The sequence below is a fragment of the Teleopsis dalmanni genome, chromosome X (genome assembly GCF_002237135.1).
Source record: "Teleopsis dalmanni isolate 2A chromosome X, ASM223713v2, whole genome shotgun sequence".
Classification (NCBI taxonomy): domain Eukaryota; kingdom Metazoa; phylum Arthropoda; class Insecta; order Diptera; family Diopsidae; genus Teleopsis; species Teleopsis dalmanni.
The window spans coordinates 44493967-44517496 of NC_051848.1; the positions used below are offsets into that span (position 1 = coordinate 44493967).

Below are 23530 nucleotides of genomic sequence, written 5' to 3' on the forward strand. Positions count from 1 at the left end.
AGTTGAGATATTGCCAACTATGTGGTGTCAAGTTGTCGAAAATTACCTCAAAATGTGCTAGTACTATATAATGATCCGCAGAAAACATTTGAATGCTGTAGTGTTTTACTTCTTATGGCAGATTCTTAGCAAGATATTGAAATGAAAATTTATCTAGTACTATATGGCAACCTATGAAATACATTTGAATGATGTAGTTTTCAACTCTTAATGGCAGACTTTAACTATATATTTAAATAAAAATGATATGATGATTCACAGAGTTTATTTGAATGTTGTGGTGCTACACTTCCAATCGCAGAGTCTTAACAATATATTAAAATAAATATTTAATCGAATTTTTGAATGCAAATGTGCTACATTTATCTTTTTTTTTTGAAGTTCAAAAGGTTATTGATCAAATAATATCTATGTTATATATTTAAAAATGTCTTGATATTAATTAATGTCAGAGATATATTAAAACCTTTGTAAAATAAAAAAAATAAATATTTATATATAATTTTAATTAATGCAATATTTTTTTTATAATAATAAAAGAAACTATTGAATTGAATACTATATTCTAAGTATAGAGAATTATGTTAATTATGTTTGTCAACATTTAGCATCCACGTCAGTATTTTCTGATTAATTTTGATGAACCAAAGAGTATTATTTAAACGCAATTGAAAAATTAGTTTACAAATTACAAAAAATTATCAAAATTAATAAAATTATTAAATACTTTGAATATCGAATTAACGTAAAAATGCACAAAAAATTATAGAAGTACTTAGTTAGCTTTTAATTTCATCCGAACTTTCTTCTCTATATACGGTTAAATAATATATGAGTTCACTTTCAATAATTATTATTCGGTAATTATTGTGATATTTATATATCGAAATAGTATTATTTTTTAAGTCAGCAATATTATCATATTTCAAAAGAGCATTCAACTGCCAGTACGATCAGATCTCTTTAAAAAATATCTGTGAGCATGTGTTTGATTAGAGAGCAAAAGACTTAGAAAGTTAGCTTTTAACAGTAAGAATCTCTAACAGAGAAGTGTTGCCAAAGTATCTCATTTTAACTGCCTTCTTGTTATTATGGATTCAACTTACAGTCGGTTTCGTTAAAGCTGAAGTCGTTGCTTTGCAATCAGACTGTAAAAGCTGTGAAGTCAAAGTCGTGATTGTACTTTTACCTTTACACCCATAATGTGACTGTATGCGATGGAGTGTTGTAAGTAGACTTCGATAAAACTTCACACTACGTACTATGCAATATTTTCCTCTGTGGGATTGGAAGTGTGAATCATTTTATTCTCATACTCCTAGTTTGGTGTTTTTAGTGGAGAATAAAAGAAAAAAAACACCGCTGGAGAAAGACAAAAATATTTGCAAAAAGTTGCCTTAGAGAAGACATTGTAATCCAGATAATTTATTTTTATCTATAGTTCTATTTCATTTAAACTTTGAGTAATTTTTTGTTTGTCTTCTGGGTTTTACTAAATTCTATTTTATGAATTATAAATAAATTTCCTGTGATTAGAATCTAATATATGTACAATATACATCTCTTCATGTCGTTATATGTCGTTAATTTATTTCTCTAATCTATTAAATCCGGTTCGATAGATTATTTTCTAAAATGTTACTTGTTGATAACGAATGTCTTACAAATATTATATATAAAAGTGAGAGTTAAGTTATCATCTTCATGTGATGTGTACTCGTTCATGTTTATTAATATTACAAAAATTAAAAAATTAATTTTTTAATATATTTACATAAGTCAACCAACTGCAATACAAAATTCTAGAAAAATATGTACATCGAAAGTGAAAATTGATAATGTGTTTTTTGTACGGTTTCAATTATGTATCGATATTTAGACAATGAACTTACTAAGTTATATTATTTTATTTAATAATAACATTTAATATTTCTTTGGAATTTTTAATTTTTTTATTGTAGATTGTTATTCAACAATATGTAAATGCACTTATTTCTCATATATGTGTTCATTTTTATAGCAAAAATAAAAATCTTGCCTTTAAGATTTTTTAAAACATTTATTAAAAAGTTTGGGTCAACTGAAAAATAAGTACCCTTCACACAAAATTATAAAGAATTAAAAGTTCTTCTTGCATTACAGTTTTCTACAAACCAAAATATACCATATAGGTATATACCTATGGTACTTCTATTACATATGGTAAATATATAATATTAATAATAAAAATTGGTATTAGCTATTTAATTAAAAGCACACAATCAGAAGTAATTGTGAATAAGATTTGATTTTAAAACTCATTTGTATTGGAATATCTCAAGAACTAGTCTTATGAACACTTGATTAAAATAAATGTAATTTTTTTAATATGTAGTTAAGCAATTAATATCTTATGTGATATGTAATCCCGATTGTATGGATTGAGAGAAAAGCAATTCTAGATTAGAAGCGAATCTGATCTCGTGATTAGATCTTCGATCCATTAAGTTCTGCACTCGAGTCAATTTTATTACACAGACAGTCAAGTAGCAATAAACACATTGGGTTCTTGAAACTTTACTTTAAGAATTTTAGTAGACTGCTATGATATGCCACAGAAGCTGAAAAGCAAAAACAGGATGGTCGTTTGCTACATTGCTAGTTACACAGAAAACTATGGCAATGACGTCGAAAATAATCTCACAAGGACTGGATCAGTCATACAATTTTATACACAATATTATCATTATTAAATTAGTGGACCAACAATGAGGTCTCGCATAGAAAAATGGTTTGTAATTAAAAGAATAGCCTGGAGTGAAGAAACTCCTTAGTAGCACAGAGTTGAGGTTGTTGGGAACATCTGCCAGGCATGCATTATCTTAACAAGATGGATTTTTTTAAGGAAATCAAAAGTCGAGTCTGAATGCCTTTGAATACTTACTTAGATACGGCTGAGAACTCTAGTCAAATTCTTTATTAGTCTACGGCTTTGTTCTATGCCAAGAGTTTTAAATATAAAAACTTATACTTCAGTATCATTCAGTTTTGAATGAAGGAATATATATAGCAACTTGTAATACTTTGCATATTGCATTTAGTGAAAATATAATAAAATAATTATAATATAGGCGCTACAATAAATTCTCTCAATATAAGAAAAAATTTTGTTTATTTATAATAAATTTTTTTTATCAGTACTGGTTTTTAATATATATTTATTAAATTACTATAGGTTAGATAAATTGTTGATTTTTTCTTTTTTTTAGTAATTCATAACTTTTCATAATAAATAAGTTACAATACATGATTCATCAAAATTAAAAATTAATATTAAGCAGAGTGATTCATTCCGAAATTCACGAAACATTACCTCGATAACTACAGAGTTACCAATCTGATAAATATTTAACTGACACCTGCAATTTTTTTTATAAATGTACCTAGAGCAATATTATAATAGTTTTAACATATATCCTTTATACTTTTTAGTAGAGTTTAAAGTGTTTTTTTTATATATTATTATAACTCTATTTCAACTTCAACTCTAACTTTTATTTTGGATCTCTAAAAACTAATTGAGAATATTTTTAAGAACTGAAAAAATTCTAATAAAAGATAATAACATACAACCTTTCATTATTAGATATTATTTGCGATATTAAGGAAAGAACGAAAGAGCATCATTCAATTGTAATTACTCTCAACAATTTTTTAATGAGTTTAGCAAAGTCAGATAGATGGCTGTACTAATGTCAAAAAATGACAATACGAAATATATTTAACCGAGCATCGCTGAAGACATGAGCCTTTGAAGCGTTTGGCAGTAGTCTATATATACCTGATTTTCTTATGCAATATGGGAACTTAATTTCAATTTTTATAGACAACATCTGTATAGTTCATGCTGTCATATCTGGTAGTTTTAATGTGAATATACTTTATATTGAAAAAATAATGGGCCACTTTAAAAGGTAAAGAATCAAAGGTAACACTTAAAAGACTATAAAGTATAAAAAAAGTCAATAATGAAATAAAATGGGCAACTCTTAACTGTGACTCTTGATAAAAGATTTACTTGCTTAGGAAACATAAGTATCAAAGAACTGACTTATAATACAACAATTGATCCTTTCCAACCAGCAATTTATGGAAAGTTTACTTTATTTAAAAGTAGTGAGAACAATAGTACAGTCAAAGTGCTCTATGGTTGTATTGCTTAAGAAGAAGAGATCGAGTACTGAAATTATTTGATTTTTCAATTGCTCATACTAACATCGCATTATACATTCTTCAAACAATTGTAATCTGTATTCTGTCAGAAATATGATATATACTGGATTTTAAAATAAACTTTATGACTCGTACAAATATCAATGTTCTGGTATATTTGCTTACGGATCATAGCCGATTAGGCTAGAAGATTGCTAGAAGATTGGATTGTGGAGAGCACAATGGAGGTGCCTTACATTTGTTTCGCTATTGCAAAATGCATGTGTGGCACCATTTTATGATTTTAAGTGCCGCTCTTTTTGAAGGTCTTGACCAATTCTCACTCACATTTTAAGCTTAACTAAGAGTTCAAACCTCTGAGTTTTCTCTATACGGTAACACCATTGACCAATAATTGTAGGTATGTCGTTTGGATCACTGGTATAAACTAACCTAAAATATACTTTTAGTAGTTCACTTGAATAACTCAATATCCTTTTTGAATGAAGCACATATTACCATAGATCACGTAAATTATCACAGCCATTATAAGCCTATATGCCTAAGAAATACTGTAAATCATAATTGTGTTGCTCGATTTGAATGAAGCTACACAAATCCGATACTCAATTGGTTATTATTTATACTATATCAAAAAAATTATTTTCAATATCATCATAAGGATAACAAATTAATGGTCTATACACAAATACTGAAGCCGGCTTGGATTTATGGTATATATGTTAAATGCTTCATACTATATTAGAAACAGTGGTCTCCACCGTAACATTGGCATGCCGACAGTCGACGACGTGGCAAAAAGATGTGCCGTTGGTCACAAACAGTGTTTGAAAACACATGTTAACGTTACAGTATCCAGTCTTCTTTAGGCTGTTGCACTACCTAGACGGTTAAAAAAGAGAACAGTGGCAGACCTAATGGACAACGAGTAGCAAAATAGTTTCTTTTTACCTTAAATATTCCAATGGAATTGCTTAGTAGTACCTCTTATTTGTTATTTGTACTAGGTGCAATATTAAAACGATTTTTGTAGATATTTTAAGAATTGTTAATAATAAAAAAAAACAATAAATATATATATCATCATACACTCATTAAAAATACTTCTATTTTTTTGTTTTAGATGTCTCTTCTAGAGTAATAGCCTCATATGGACGAACAAAGACTTTAGCGTCATCGAAGTGTCTATATATTACGTCCAGATATAAATTCATTATACTCGTATTAATTACTGATTACTGTTTTTTTGTGGATAGTATTCCCGTAAAACTTATAAAGTCCACAGAAATTTCACAGGAATTTGAAATTGCAAAAAAAATATTTTTACTAAAAAATATTTAATATAACCATACACCAATGTTAGAAAGATATGAAGGCCGTAGATACATTTGGAAATGTGTATGACTTAAAACATAAGTTTTAGTCAGTCAAGTGGGCTATTTATGTAGATAGTTTTAACCATTTTCAAAATCCATCACAATTTAAAAGATCATTATAATAATTACACTTAGACATTTAATGCAAATTTAATTATTAAAAGTATCTTTAAGTAATTTCAACAATGACAAAATAATTAGAGAGTAAACAAGTCATTAGGGACTAAACGATTTGGTCTGCTGCAAAGTGTCTAGCTGCGCGACTACAAATTCCTGGTATTTGATCAAAATTACCTGTTCCCATTTAGTGTTTGAAGGACTTCTCTACGTGATGGCTAATCACAATGCGACTCGATATGAGTACGAGTACGAGTACGAGTTTTCTCGCAATTCTCTAAAACAACATTAATAATGATGGCACGTTAGTTTGTAATTTCAGTATGTGCCTTAATGTATCTGTTTCCTCACTAAACCAATTTCAATATAAATACTTTTAAATGAATGAAGTGTAGCCGCTGGACTAGCGTCAGGCTATCTCATTTCTTATTTTTTATACTTTTGTACTTTTAGAATTTGATTTTATTTTGCTGATATACAATTCCAAGAATTAAAATAACAATAATAACAGCTGTCGGTACTACTTTTTTATTGTTATTATTATTATTATTATTAATTTTTTTTACTTTATGTTTTTTTGCTTAGATTAAAGATACTAAAAATATACCTAAAACTTACATAAACAAGAATCCAAATGCTATATATGCATATGAAAGTTTATTCATGTGTGAGCACATGTGTACGTCTTATATAAATGAATGTATCCAGCAGATAGTATGCTGATAATAATCGGACTTGGAGTTGGAGTTGTAGTTGGAGTTGGAGTAGTACGTAGGCAGAAAGCCCAGCTAGCAAGCATGAGTGGATTCAAATAAAAATGCAGGTACGGGTATTTAAATGTTTTCCAAAATGTAAACATTTACCCTTGAAAACAATTTTAAAAGCATTTTCATTACACAGCCACAACCACAACCACAAGCTCACTAGCTCACTAACTCATATAGCCGTACTTATATTGTATATTCACAGATTAGCAGAATCCCAGAATCACAGAATACCATCACAGACTAACAGAATCACTGAATCTCAGAAAAATACAAAGTGATCAAAATATTGAAATTAAAATTGAAATCTTAAATATATTTAAATTGTGTTAAATGAATTTTGTGAGCTTGAAATATTCGCAAATGCTTTGATAAACGCTCCGCATGACTAATACATAATGGATATGCATTTGAGCGCTTGTGGTTGTATTAAATTAATTTTTTAATTTTATTACGGCCTTATCAGCTTAATGGATTTTTATTTTTGCAGGGGAAATAATATAAAAATTCTAAAAAACCAACCAACGTGTGGAGCTTGTGCTTATTCGGATCTGTCATACGACGGACGGACTTGATCGACTCGATAATTTGACATACACTTATGCTCTCATAGAAATGAGTTAATTAATTAAATTTCCAAGTATGACAAATATAGTATAGCATATATTGAAAAAGTACTCATTGCTCAGTCGAAAGACGAGATTAAATTAAATATAAAATTCTTAATAGTTGAGGCTTAGTAGCCAATGTCTTTGTTTCTCACTGTGATTATATATTTCATATCATATCATAGATCAAAGAACCATGTTATATAGATTATTTATGACGAAATTTTACGCATTTGATCATCAAATTTAGTACTTTATTCACTACTTTAGTATTTTCTGGAGGTGCCTAACATAAAAGGATGTTGAGAATATGTTTGTTATTTCATATTATAATGTAAAAGTGTAAGAATATAGATCTAAGGATCATGTTATGCAGACTGTTTTACGACGAATGGTTACGATCATTTTACGCATTTGATCATCATTAAATTTAGTACTTTATTCACTACTTTAGTATATTCTGGAGGTGCCTAAAATTAAATGGTGTTTAAAACATGTTTGTTATTTCATATTATAATGTTAAACTGTTAGAAAATAGATCTAAAGATCATATTATGCAGACTGTTCTTATATGGTTATATGACGAATTGTCACGGCAATTTAATACATTTGATGATGACCAAATTTAATACTTTCACTACTACTTTAATACTTTTTGGAGATGCCTAAATTTAAACAATATTTATGTATTATATATATGTTATTTATGCAATTGTTTTTGTGTGTCCATGTAATCATATTTAGATTTGCACAAATTTTGACATTTTTAGGTATACAAAAATTTTTTGAAAGAAAGCCTAGTCATCGAGACCAAAGTTTAAACAAAATTTTTCTTTTCCTATCTTTTTCAAATGTAATATTTACATTGAAAACAACAATCATTTCACTTAATATCTCTATGTCTCCAATTTCACTGGCTCTAACAATATATAGACATATTACAAAAAAGTGTTTAGATTTTTAATAACAAGACCCACATATGACTTAGCTTCGGAAACAAATCTGTACAATAATCACATGTAGTGAGTACATCAACTTTTTGGGTACTTACATAGACTTTTTTAATATACCACATAAAGACTGCCATATTTTTAATCCAAATTAGCTCTTTAATAAAATTAGTTTCAGAAAAGGAAATTAAACTCAAAAAGTCAGAAACAAAATTTTTTTCAAAGAAGTTCTTGAATAAAAATCTCTTGAATTTTCTTGAATAAATAAACTCGGAGATTAAATTAAATCCAAACAAGTATACCATAAAGGTTAACTTGCAACGAAGGGTTGAGATCAAAAATATTTTTATACATATGCACATAATTAATAAAGAGTGTTAGGTATTCACGTATTCATATGCCATTTCAGTCACCAGAATAATATTAAGAGTTCTTCTCCAGATTTAGTTCTGGACTTTGTTCACAAAGCTTTAAAGGGCTCTATTTAATCAATAGTGAAATTGGTACAATAGGACTCTTCTGGCTGCAGTACCGGCTATTCAACGATTTCAGGTTAATAATTTTTAATAAAAAATAATAATAAAAAAAGGTATTTAAAGCCCAAGGAAGACATGAAAAAAAAACATGTAATAAAAGGATTTATGAATTTATAGCCGGCATTATAACCGGCATTAATTACATTCAACTTAAAAACTATAAAATAACATAGATCATAAAAGTCCACTATAATGTAATTAAAAAATGTTCTCATCTATAAAAAAAAATTTTAAATAAATTAAAATAGAATCACTAACAACCTGTTATAGTCAAGTTTTTTCAAGGTATCAAGGTATATGTTTTAGTTATAATTAATTCTAAATTTAAATTATTAAAATTTATTGTACTAAATAATTTCAATTAATTAGTTAAAGTTAAAATAATTAAATTATTATGCTATTAAATTGCAAATGAATTGTTCTAAATAAAAAATAATTAAAGTAAATTTATTATAGGCTTATACGTACGCACCTGCCAATAATTATAAAGTATATGTAATTACACAAAAATTAAGCACAAAAAAAATACTAGGTTAGCTCCGGTTTTACTGAAAATTCTCGTTACACAGAGTTAATCAAAATTTAGGAACGAAAGTTTTAGAAAAGAATTATAAAATTAAAAACAGAATATTTTAAACTAATAAATTCAAATTAGTTCGAAACGGCAGAATCCCATATTTAAGTGTATTCACAGTGTACCGACGTTACACAGTTAAAACACTTGCGTAGCAGAGTACTCCAGATCTCTTCATAGGATCCGAGTTTTTCAGTGGAATATCACTTTGTTAGGGTAATTTCGGAATATAAAATATAATTTATTTGTGAATTCATGCCAAAACTCTTAGATAATACAAATATCTCATTCGAGTCAACATCAGATCTTATATTTACTATAAATACTTATTTAATAGTATCGATTTTCGATGTTTCATCAAATAAAATTTTTGAATATATTGTTTCCTTTTTTAATCAAAAAGTAGCATCGATCGAACATAATGGATTAAAGTGTTAATTGATGGAATTTGTCCAGATAATACTTGTCTAGCAATTTTTATCAGTTCTAGAAATAAATATATGATGCAGGTTGGTTATTAGGGCAAATACTACAAATAAAAGAAGCCCTTATTTAAAAGATTTATTAAAGATTTTAATCAAGATTCTCTGTAAAGTTCTAAATTGAAAAAAAGTACTTCCAATATACAAAGTCTTGTTATCAATATTTTACCGCGCTGCAAAGAATAAAGTATCATAGTCTATACCACAATTATTTATTGTTTTTATAATTAAAGCATATATTAAATATATGACGGCCAAAGTTATTCTCCAATAAGAAATTGTAGAGACGAGCAAGCACACAAGAAACGATATATGAAGTCAAAAAACCGAAATGACAGTGATTTGCACATACCATAAACTTCAACAACCGAGCTCATATATATTCAGATAAGTCTCAAAATGGAACAATCGGAAGCCCAGAAGCGACATAGAAAACATTGAAGCCGAACTTGTCGCCTCACAAGACATGTCAAGACAATAAGAGAATTAGATTAAACGAAGTTGTAGAGGTCCTGTGTTGCACACAGAACTAGTAGAATGAAGAAGAAGAATATTTATTTAGTAGAAACAGGCTGACAATTTGTTAAATTGTTGATAATATATTTTGCAATTAAAATTATATCTATTAACTTTAAATTAATAATAAATTACAAAACTTTTAGTTCTTATCAAAGCTAAATGTAAAAGAATTCTTAAAATGATTTTTAAGATGATAGCAAATTTTACAATGTGAAAGAAAATTATTTCATCAATAATCATTACGTTTGAGAAAATCGTTTCTTAAAAGCAATGACGGCAACCATATTTTAGGATTTAAGAACTATTGCAGATACATATAGTTAAATAAAGTGCCAAATGTACCATTTACGTGGTTTGCCAAAATACTTAGCAGATTATTATTTTTTTTTTTAATTAATAAAAATTATTCTTGAAGCAAAGAAATTGAAAATTGAATAGCAGAGATTTTGTGACAGACTACAATTATGCTCCACCTCTGATAACACCTCGCATTCAGAATGTGAAACAATTTTGAATTATAACCAAGAGTAATGAGATGACCTATTGGTTCATAAACAGATCTGTAGATTAGCGTCAATTCAGATAGAAAGATGACTTATATAAAATTATCGCAACATAGGCATAATAAATCATGTCAAGATACGGCGATTTTTTTTTTAAAACAGAAAGACAAAGATGTTTGATTCACTATATGCTAGATGGAAAAATGGTATTAAAATATTAAGTATGAATTTAAGAACTAACAGATAACTGATACTTCTTGTGTCCATTTCTAGAATTAAGTGATTAGATGAAAAAGCGAAGAAAAACTCTCATTATTCGATTAGAGATTGACTTGCTGATTCTTTATAATTTTTTTTAATTATATAGATTCACTGATAACAGCAAATGAACAAGTGAACAGAATGGTGGAGGTAAATCAAATTAAATAAAGACGTCAATAAAATAAAAAAGATAATATTAAAAGACAACACTAAGGAGCGTGTGTTCTGGAGATATCGTATAAGAAGAGTCGACAGAAAATAGGCTAAAATTAGAAAAGAAATAGAAAGAAGAAAAGAAATATATAGGTTTTAATCATGTCTCAAGATTTCAATTTCAATTTTACTGATAAGCTTTTTAAAAAGCACTTATTATTGTGACCTGGTTTTATATTTTAGAGTCTTATACTTACTACCCAGATATATAAAATCAATATTTCTTCTTGTAATTCTGTATTAAAATCTATCTAAAATAAATTGGTAAAAGTTTTGGATAAGCTACTTAATACAAATAGTTAAAATTATATATATACTATATGTACTAAATAAAATTTCTAATGAAAATCTATTTATTTGATACCATTGAAATGAAATCAAGATAAGTAAACTTACAGGCATAAAGCTTAATCCACTCAAATGTTTTATACCCATTTTGAAGTTTTAACTCACTTAGCTTAAAAGGGCGATAAAAAGCATTAGATACCTGGATGGGATTAGTAGATTAGTGTCAGAGCCTCTTTTGATGTTCAAGTAGTGCATAAATGGTGGTTTGTTACCACAAACTCGGTTATGAGTAGTATCGAAATGGGTGATACTAAGCATATTTGTCAGAAGTGAATAATTAAAAATTATTAAATTTCTTTCTCTCAATACTACAAGAATGTATCAGAACATTGCAGAGAATAAAAGATGATAATATTAGGAAGAGTGCATATTGAGGGACACATTTACACTTCAAATAAGGAATGTTTTAAGTATTGAAACAATCATTTTTTTTTATGTGTGTTATGAGTGGAAAGAAAATATTGTCTACTTTTCGAAAATATCAATTTTCAAAGTGTTCTTACACTTTGTCGTGTGAATGCTATGGCAGCAGACCTTCACTCGCTCGTATACACCCTTACATATTAGAAAAAAAATCATAAATACAAAAACAAGAGTAAACATGTGTTACGATTGTTAGCCATGTTTTGGGTTCTGTCTGAAACATTTCTATTGGAGTGGTTCACTCTTTATTTTGATTGTAAGTCCTGCTTTGATTACTGAGAAAACGACGATAAACAAGTATTTCTAAGCGCATATTTATCTCATCTATACATTGTGACCGAAAAGTTTTCGGAGGTTCTCATTTAAAATTCGCGCGCTGTATATTTTTCGATATTTTAAGTTTATGTAGTTTGGCAGCACTGTCCTTAATTACTATGCCAAAAATGAGCGCGATCTGTCAGACAGTTCGTTTACGGCAGCTGTTGAAACCAGTTCACCTCAGTAGTGCGTTGCGAAAAAAACAATGGAAAAAAATATTGAACAAAGAGTTTGCATCAAATTTTGTTTTTCGAACGAAATTTCGTGTGCAGAATCGTTGCGAATGCTACAAAAGGCTTATGGGGAATCAGTTTTATCGAAAACTCAAGTTTATGAGTGGTACAAAGCCTTTCAGGACTGTCGTACGACCGTCGAAGACATGCCGCGTTCTGGACGACCTTCGACCTCTACCACCGACGAAAACATTGAAAAGGCAAAGGAAATCGTGTTCAAAAATCCTCATGTGAGTGTTAGAGAGATAGCACGAGAGCTAGGCATCGGTCGTGAGATGGCTCGTTTGATTTTGGTGGACAATTTGTGTATGCGACGTGTCAACGCCCGGCTTGTTCCGATTCACCTCAATTTGTTCAACATTATCAACGATTTTAAGGCCAAACATTCAATAAATACCATCGAACAGCCACCGTATTCACCTGATCTTGCACCGTGTGACTTTTTCCTGTTTCCCAACCTCAAATTACCACTCAGAGGAACGCGTTTTGAATCCATAGAAGACGTAAAACAGAATTCGCAGAGGGAACTCAAAGCCATACCGGAAAGCGCCTATAAAAAATGTTTTGATGATTGGAAGAAACGTTGGCATTTGTGTATCGCTTCTAATGGAGCATATTTTGAAGGAGATAAAATAAATATTGATGAAGATTAAGAATTTTGCGTTTTATTTAAAATTTCCGGAAGCTTTTCGGTCACAATGTATAACGATCTTTTAGTCAGTTTAAGATGAAAAGGGTGTTGTTACTTTTATAGTTCTTATTTTTGATTAATTTTATTTTGACACTAAAAATTTTATCAGTTAAAATTGTGATTATTTCAGATAAATATATAGGAATGACACCAATATTTCTTAGTATCACTTAAACTATTTTTTATCTATTACATTCTATTTTATTCGCTTTAAATACGTTTCTTAAATTTGCTTTTTTGAATAAATTTGGAATATTTTTCGCTGCCGTACGCAGGCATCGGTGAAGTGAACGCTTCTGAAGGTAACAAGGTTGACAACTAGTTTCCGCATAGGAAGACCCAACTAATTGGCATCAATCAATTTTTTTTTTTTTGGTTTCTTTTTTTAGTTTTGTAACACATCACTTTTAAAAAAAAAATAGAAATGGAATACAATGGACAACAAATTAATAAACATTTTTAATGAAACACCATTTAAGTTATGAATTGACCAGTGGCGACACGAGTGAGAATTTGAGGAGACAGATGTCCCGTGGACTTAGAAGCCAAAAGCGCCTATTTGTTCAAATAATTTTTTTTTTTTTTTGTATATTTTATTTATGTTAACAGAACTCACTTTTGTTGAACTCCTTACATTAGAGATAAAGCAAAATTAAACCAATTATAGTTAATCTTTTCGAATAGTTATATCCCTGTACACCCCGAATACTGGTTTATACAGAACACTGTTATAACGCAAACAAAGTTATTGTATCCAACTCTAGATGTACCATATGAAAAAATATCTTAGTAAAGATTCTACTCATTTTATTCACTCTACTCTACTTTTACTCTACTCTACTTTACTCTACTCACTCTATTTACTTAAATTTACAACACTATGGATTTTTGCTTAGGGCATTTTTTATTATGGCGGGCGTACATTTTGAACATTGCAAACAATAATTATTAAAAAATAACTTATTAATCATATTTTTTTCCAATTATATTAAGTTACTTCGTGGGGCGTAACACAGATGGCGTCACTATTGACAAATCGATATGATTAATGAAAAGTTAGTGAAATAGTTTAAACGACACGTGATAGAATTTAAAAAGAATCTAATGTTTGATTAACAATAACTAAAGATCTTTATAATATTAAATATGTGATATTATAGTAGTTTTGTGATTTGCAAAATAATAGAGAATATAAACCTCATTGCATTATCGGGATCTGTATAGACATGTTTAAACCTTTTAATGGAAAATGCAACATGCGATAATGGAAAAAATATAAAACCATCACTAGACGTAAGAATCAAATTTATAATCAGTTGATTAATATATGATCAAAGCTCCCCAAAACGCCCAAAAATTGACTGTCAACTGCAATAGAGTAATTAGAATTGTGCCAAGGGAGAAATATACTAGAAAATACTTTTGTTGGTATTGTTTTTGCAGTGTATTATCTGTAGATTATATTTTTAAGGCGCGATCTATTCCCTAATCCGTCCCTGGATACGCTACAAGTCAGCTGTTATGGTTTTGGTTTCCATAGGTTAGGATAACCATGGTATTTTAAACATCAATTACCTTGAGTGAATTTTATATGACATTTATGGTAAGTTTAAAGCAAAAAATGATTAAGATATGAGCACAAATATAGGGAAAAAATTTGTCAATTATAAAAATTACACTACCAATCGCTTCTCCATTTACCTTATCAGTGTATCAGGCTTTTAGACAATATAATTTATTTACAGAACTAAATGGGACGGAAAAAATGCTGCACTGAAGAAGTGATTATCGAAACTAAAGCCTATTTGAAGCTTGGGAATCAGAAACTCTTAAAAAAAAATATCGACATGTAACAAAAGTATTGAAATAAATTTATCATTTCTAGAAAGAGACTATATTATTGAATAAATTTAAATTGTATTTAAAATTTTTTGTCTTATTAGTCCTTTAACCAATATTAAGTGTTATGTTGTGTATTAGAACTACTAGAAAAATAGTGGTTCTAAAATAGTAGTATTCTAGTAATACTTTTAATATTGTTAATTTTATTTGCTTTTAGCTAAAATTTTTTTTAATTCTTTGAATTATACTGTTAGAGGAAAGTACTTATTTGACAGCAGATTTTCTTCTATTTAGATAGGTAGATACAAGTGGCCGTCGACTTTCTGACATAAGTTAGCAGCTGTTATATTTAGGTTAAGTTGTTTCATTGTGATCTAGTCAATTTTATCAAGAAAGGCCAATGAACAACAACTAATTAAATACCTAAAAAAATATTTAAAACCGGTATTACTATGCAAATTATTGTTACGTCCTTCTTAAATGAACTACACTATACCCCATTGTCGAAAAAGGATATTTAAGGCTCGTTACTTTGGTGAAGAAACACTTGCAATATATGAGATATTTTTCAGCTGTTAATACCCCAATGTTATCATTCTTATACCATGTTTCCACTTGTCTCATATCGGCTATTTTGCTTATTAAGATTCCTTTCCATACAAAGCACATTGAGCTTATTATTAATAAATCAATTGATTTAAGACAAAAAATGTGGTCATTTTCTATATAAAGAACATTGAGCTTATTATAAATAAATCATTTGATTTAAGACTAGCATGGAAGTGGAAATTATCAAATTCAAAATATTTGTCATATATTTTATATGTAAAGTGTAAACAAACAAGCTATGTATTTCACATGCATAAATCAGTTTATGCCGATGAAAACGATCTAATCTTTATTTCACATTGAAGCACATTGAGCTTATTATAAATAAATCAATTAATTTAAGACAAAAAATGTGAACATTTTCTATATAAAGAACATTGAGCTTATTATAAATAAATCATTTGATTTAAGATTAGCATGGAAGTGGAAATGATCAAATTCAAAATATTTGTCATATGTTTTATATGTAAAATGTAAATAAATAAACTATGTATTTCACATGCATAAATCAGTTTATGTCAATGGAAACGATCAAATCTTAATTTCATTAACTTAAGTAGTTTTAGTTGCAGTGAAAACATGATATTATTTTATTGTATAAAAATGCAACTATATTTAAAAATGTGTCCCGAACTATTTGGGTTCAATCAACTTGTAAAATTTACAATTTATTTATTGTTGAATATAAATATTTTTTCAAATGATTTCAAATTACTATACAATTAGACTATATTAAGTGCTATATACATATGTTGTGCATATTTAAGAAATATAAGCATATATTGTAGTTCCGTAGAGATTGATCACTTTCCAAAGTTTTCAAGATCAAACGTAAAACAGGTTAATCTTTTAAAGACCTGATCAATAATTGTTTTTTAATAATGTATAATAGTTAGAGTTACATGCCTCAATGTGGCTTTCCAGATCTAATAATAATTATTACACTCTACTTAGTTAATTTTTTTTTTTTTTTTTTAATTACTGTCACTTAGTGAATAATTAATTTTAATTTATCAATACAAAATGCAAAAACAAAACAAAAAAAATATATATTAAAATATTAACAAAATAAGTCACTAAATGTTTACATGTCAGTGGAGTTAATAACGAAAATGCATTGAGCGAGTGGCGAATGGCGAGCAGTTCTTATCATTAGCAATACTCGTACTCGTACTAGTACTCGTACTCGCACAAAATACAACAATATTCCACAGTATTCCGTAAGTATATCTCTCGACTTATCTACATAATATCAAATTCCTTTGTTGATACTAAACTTGAAATTGAAGCTTTTGTTTTATCTCATATGAAATGTAATTATAATCTTGAAATAATCGTTTTTGTTATTTGTTTGTTTTGTTGGATTTTGTTTTTGTTTTGTTTCTGTAAATGTACTCTACTCGATATTGTATTGATATTGTATATTGTATTTTGTATATTGTGTTTTGTATTTTGTATATTGTATTTAACATTGTATAAATTTATTTTTTATGGATTACCAAACATCATTAGCCAAGCCAACACAGATGCGCCGCGTACTGAATTATCGCCACACAAATAAAAAATTTAATTTATAAATAAATTTATAAATAAAATATATATGGGAGAACGGGTATATGCAAGCAAAAATCTTGATGTTTATAGATTTTTATCAGCACTTTTATTTTTTACATATATAAATTACATTATTAGTTTTGTTCTGTTGTCGATGTTGTCGATGTTGTTGATGTTAACGAGTTTTATGTGGAATTAGTTAAGTGTTGAAATAATTTAAAATTTATAATATCAACAAATAAAGAGCAAAAAAGAAGCAATAATTATTTTATTAAAAATTGAATTTTAATTTACTTGCAATTGTTTATTTTTTTGGCATTCTATTAATTTTATATTGATAAATTCTTTTTGTAAAACAACCGAAACACGCACTCTTCATGTATATAATGAAGAAATCAATCATTTATTGAATAATTGTTTTAAAATAAAACATTACGCGCGATTTGTTTAAATATCACACATATACACACGCGTACGACTATCCGCGACAGTACAGCACACTACCATTCGTTTGGCGTTTAACGACACACTGAACTAGCGGCAAATTAATGAAAATTATACTGTGAGATACTTGATACTCATGGCAGCAGTGTGCCTTCTATACGCTCATCGCGTTCGACTTCTGCTTGCTCTGCACTACATTCAGTTTATGATTGCTTCACACAAGAAAACTGTGAACTCAGAATTTTATTCTCTTCTCATACAGACCCAGCAGGCAATTTAGGTAGTCAACTCAATTCAATACAAACGCTGCTAGTAAATATTTGCTATTATCAATTGGCACAAATTAAAATATATATAAAACATACATATTAATATATATATATCTACTGAAGCAAAATACTTATAAATATTAATTTTAAATGCTGTATAGAATACATTTAAAATAACTAACTATATAAATAATTAATAAAATTATTATAATAACTAATAATAATTAATATATTCATAATGTTAAATTAATAATTAATTAATAAATTAAAGAAGTTTTTCGTACAGTAGTGAACTGCAATAACAAAAATTTATTTTATATTATTTTAAGTAATTGAATTTTTGGCTGACCTTTGTAAATAATTGTTCTATTTAATTATTCGTTAATCATTTTTTAAGATTGCAAGGTAAATTTGAAGTTTAGAGTCAGCGCACCTTAACCAACTGACTTAAAGCCGTACTTGAGTTTTTATGTTCGCACACTTTTCTGGAATTTTGTTACTTTGCTATGAAAATTTTGTTAACAAATTCATTTGCTGTGTTTTATATTAAAATGAAATCATAAACATGCTATAGAATAATTAAATTAATTAATTATATTTTTATTTTTATATAGTAGTCACTTCCGTCAGAAAAATATGAAGTTAAATTACAAATTAATAAATTAATTAGTTTTTATTAATTATGTTAGTGTAACATATTATCGAATGACATAAATTAAAATATATAGAAAATGTTTTGAACTACTGAAGTAAGACAGTAGTTCGCTGTAAATCTCAACTTTAAATGTTATAAAAAATATATATAAAATAATTAATTAAATATTTAATTAGTAATAATAATTAATAATCAATTAATAATTAATTAATAATTATAAATTAATAGTTTATTAATAGTTTATTAATATATTAGATAAATCTCATTAACACTGCTAGTGTATTGAAAATGTATATCTATACGAAGTAAAATACTTTTTCCTATTAATCTTAGCTTTTAAATATATAAAAAATAGTTTTTTAAACTATTTTTTACTTAGACTATAGTGCATATTTCGAATACAGTTAATAGTCATCTTCAGTGTGTTGAAGACTATAGTTGGTTTTCAATAAACGAGAATGAGATCAACTAGAACGTGAAGCAATAACCATTCCATTAACTAAAAATTGATTGAAATTGATACACTACAATTATATTGGCTTGAAGTTTGGTGAGATATATGGCTATTACCTACAAGATTCGAATTGTTGTTTGCTAACATGGATCACCAATAAATATTAATGGTTATGTGTTATATTAATCAGTCGTTTATATACTTACAAAAATTGAATTACTTTGTTGCTTACTTTGCGTCTACACTTATTTGACTTTTGGTAATATTTTCACACATGCCCATGCATATTCAGAGGCATATACAAATTTTTGTTTACATACAAAATTAGATAATAATACATATGAAAAATTATTATTCATTCAGTATAAATATCGTATTGAACGTAGAAAATATAAACCAAATCCAAACAAAAACAAAATCTGCTGTTTTGGTAGTTGAATTTTAAAACTTTACTGACTTCAACCTCAACATTTTCTTAAGTTACGTCTAAATACTTCTTAATATATTCTATTGTTGCTTCAATATTCTTCTTTACCGACTCTCTCTACATATTTTAGAAATTAATTGTTAATAGTACTGAAATCGAACAATTAGAAGTAAGTATAATTAATTAATTAAATTATTTTGTAGCTGGTTTATAATTTCATTTTAATATAATACATGCAAGTAAAATTGTAAATGGACTTTTATAACATGTCAACAAAACTCCATAAAAGTCTACTATGGCTTTGTGTAGTTAGCTAATTAATACTGACTCGGAGCTTCAAATTTGGCAGGGCACAAATTTAACCCTTGGCACTTACAATCGTAAAAAATTATTTTTGCAAATATTTATATATAAAAAATATATCCAAAAAAATATTACTAATTATACGTTTTTGGCAATATTCAGTTTTATGGTTAGCCGAAAATTCTCTATCTCTCTCTCTCATTTGATTTCAAAAAATTAAAACTTTGTTATTGCAATTCACTACTGCTCGAAAAATCTTTCTATTAAAACAATAGTTTCTACTAAGAGAATAGTTTCTTTCGTCAAAAAATCAAATTTAATATAGTATTATTAATTTTTTTTTTTCAATAAATTTGAAACTAACACAAAAATTTAATAAACGTTCCTTATTAACAATTCAGGTTTTAAATAATAGACCTTAAGCCCGGATGAATCAAATTTTATTGACTTTCTCTATATTATTGTAAATGTTACAAAAGCCGTGTGCGAGTTCGTGTAAATTGAAGATAAACTGAGAAATATAGTGAATTATATCGGTATGGCAGCGAATGTTTACCAGAATTACGAGTAGGATAAATTAGATAAAAATTCGGTAAATTATGTATTACCATTGTGAAAATTTTATAAGATGTTTGATAAATCAATAAATAAATTAGAATACTTTTAACCAAAAATAATAAATAAGTGCAATAAATAAATGAATACATATTTACATAAGTGTAAATATATACTTTACCTCAATTTACTCGAATTCGCAAACGGCCTAATATCAGACTTGGTGCTCTATGGATTTTTTGCTGGGTTAAGTTTTTACTCTCCTTTATTTGGCTAGTGTACTGTGTCTTGTACAGCTGATGTTAGTGATGACGATGGTGTTGGTATTAACACTGATGGAAATGGTGGTAATATTACTGTGTTGGTGGTAATGTTTGTTTTTGTTGCTTGTTTTAATGATGTTACTAATGGCATTGGTGTATGTTGGTGGCGGTGGCGGCGGCGGCATTAACAGTGTACACTGTACACTCTACACTGCATAGTGTACAATATTGTGCTGTGCAGTGTGTTGTGTAGTGAATTCAACTTGGCTTGGCTCAGTTTAGCTCAACATAGCACAGCACAGCACAGCACAGCTCAGCTCAGTTGAGCTCAACTGAGTTCAACTCGTCGCATTCGTAGCATTCGTTGGTATTGTTTATCTTTTGTTATTTTGTGTATTTGCGAATCTAAAATTCTGTTGCTATTACTTGCCTGGTTGGCTGAATACGAAATAAGATATCGCTTCACTTTGCCCTGTTTTCCATCAACACGTTGTTTCGTACTCCAACGTTTGCTTATTCGTTCGTTTGTTCGTTCGTTGGTTTCTTCGTTAGTTCAAATTTTCAAAACAAAAATTGATAAAGCAGTGATAAGCGCACAGCGCATTTAGATAACATCGACCAACAACAGCTAACCAACATCGAATTAAGATATGTGTATATGTACATTTGTACGTACGTTTATATCAATGTGTGTGTTTGTGTGCTTGTGTGTTTGTATGCAAGTATATTACCTCACAGAAAAATTGAGGCGGACGACTGGTTATGAACAAATAAGTGCACAAGCGGATACGGATATGTATTGGAACTAGTGGCGGTGCTCGCAGTGGTGCTATTATGCGATAGTTAGTCTGCAGCTAATGGAATTCTGATTATTGCGTTCTGATAAGCTTTCTGTATAATTGTATCTGAATTCGGTTGAACATACACTCATTTTTAAATATGCATAAGCAATCTTACGTACATATATCTACATACATATATATTCATATATATATATATATGTATATTTATATTTATATATGAAATGAGTATTAAAATATATGTTTGTGCATTTTATATGATTGTTTGCTTAATGGGATTAGACTCATATTATGAAAATCATTAAAATACATACATGTCTACATACTCCTGTATATATGGACATGCATGTTTATTGCTGCTATTAGTGATAACTTGTTTATACACTTGCCCTTTCGCTAACTTCAACGTACTATGTTCAGTGTTAATATTTTTTTTCTTTGAAAAATTGTTATCATAAAAATTTGATCTAGTTTGTGTCTGCTGTTCTGCCTGTCTCTATGTCTCTGTGTCTTTGCGTCTTTGCGTCTTTACGTCTCTGCGTTTCAACGTCTATGCGTCTCAATGTCTGTATGTCGGTTTGTCTGTTTGCCTGTTTTTTTTTATAATGTGAGCTTATCAGTTTTCATTTTATTACCATAAAGTAAAAAAAAAACTTTTTTTCTTATATTTCTTCTGTTAAGTACAAAACGTACTTGCTAGTTGCTCACTCGGGCGGGCACTCAATAATTCCATCTCTTCTCTCGTTTTATCCTACTAGCAAAATGGGTAGTAAGTAAGTAGTCTATGTGATAAATTCGGAATCAGTTTTTCTTATTATCAATTTTCCTACCAAGTCGGATAATGTTTTGTTTTTGTTTTTGTTTTTATTTTTGCTTTGCCATTGCATTCATTCTACATAACGCACAACCAGCTGATAAGCGAGCATTGCGCATGCGTCATCTCATCTCATCTCATCGCATCGCATCTCTTCCGAACGTACCCAACGTAACAATGTGCATTACAACTTTTACTCTCTGCACGCTGCCGGCTTTCTCTTGCCCCATATTGTATGTAGATATTCACATAATAAGATTTACATATCTAAAAAATTCATTGCACCTCGTGTGTAAGAAGATTTATTGCTGCATATTTCTGTTTGCTGAATTCTCTGATAAGCAATTTTTATGCATATCTGCTTCGGTTTGATAAATTCCATTTTATTATGACGCACCATATATACACACATACGCATATACATACACCTATACTTAACTGTGCGAATTTACAGCTATTCAAACGCACAAACACACATATGCACACACAAATGCACATACACATATATACATACATACTTACATACATACATACATATATGCATAAACTACAAAAAGGAAAACTTTCATTAGACTTTATATAACGAAATTTTGATTTCCAACTTGAGGGACACCAAAAAGGATTACTTGGCACAAAAACGATACATACGTACTTACCCGTTTATACGTTTATGCGTTTATAAGTTTACACGTTTACACGTATCGATGTATACTACTCGTAAAAGTGGTTTACGACGGAAGTGACGGGGGGTCATAATAAAATAATCCTTTTAATAATCTCACATAAATTAAAGTCATAAATAACCCATAAAAATATAACACTTTGGTCCTCAAGTGTATAATGAATTTTAGATTAGGCTTAGAGATATCGAATTATGTACTTTAAAATCAATTAACTGTCTTCTGTTTTATAAGAAGTGTTTTTATAAGTGTTTATTTATTTGAAATATTAATATATTATATATGTATATATATAACTATAATTTAAGTTATAATATGATATTCAGAAACGTCCTAATACGAAATTACTTATCTTCTTCTAAGTGTTATTTTCATTCCGTCTTTCAGCTTCCTAAAAGAGCAATCCTTCTCTCAACTACTGTAATAGATTCTGAAATCAAAATTTTTTTTAGCTTTCAGAGTTGTACCTTCCTGCAATTCTGTCTTAAATTATCACCTTAAATATCACATCAATTTTTGGGTGCCATTAAATATTATTTTCATTCAGTCAACAGATTCGTCACTTTTAATTTCATACAATCGAAAACTTCCTGAACCACGGTTGAATTTTTTTTTTTTAATGTTATTTTCGTAACTTTTAGGGATATGCGCTCTTGCTATAACTTATGTTAACCTATATTGTAACCTATACTTTTCCCTAACGAAATTATATCCCATATTTCTAACGTTTTGT

At 28.4% G+C, this 23530-nt stretch overlaps 1 protein-coding gene across 1 annotated transcript in view; it reads right to left on the minus strand.

The window, feature by feature from the left end:
• The window catches only part of LOC119688098 (zinc finger protein ush), a 46340-nt gene extending 29118 nt beyond the window's left edge, over window positions 1-17222 (minus strand). The window contains exon 1 of the mRNA XM_038102743.1: window positions 17079-17222. Coding sequence (XP_037958671.1) covers window positions 17079-17088 — 10 coding nt within the window. The 5' untranslated portion in view covers window positions 17089-17222. The remainder of the gene's footprint in view (window positions 1-17078) is intronic.
• Between the last annotated feature and the right edge of the window lie 6308 nt (window positions 17223-23530).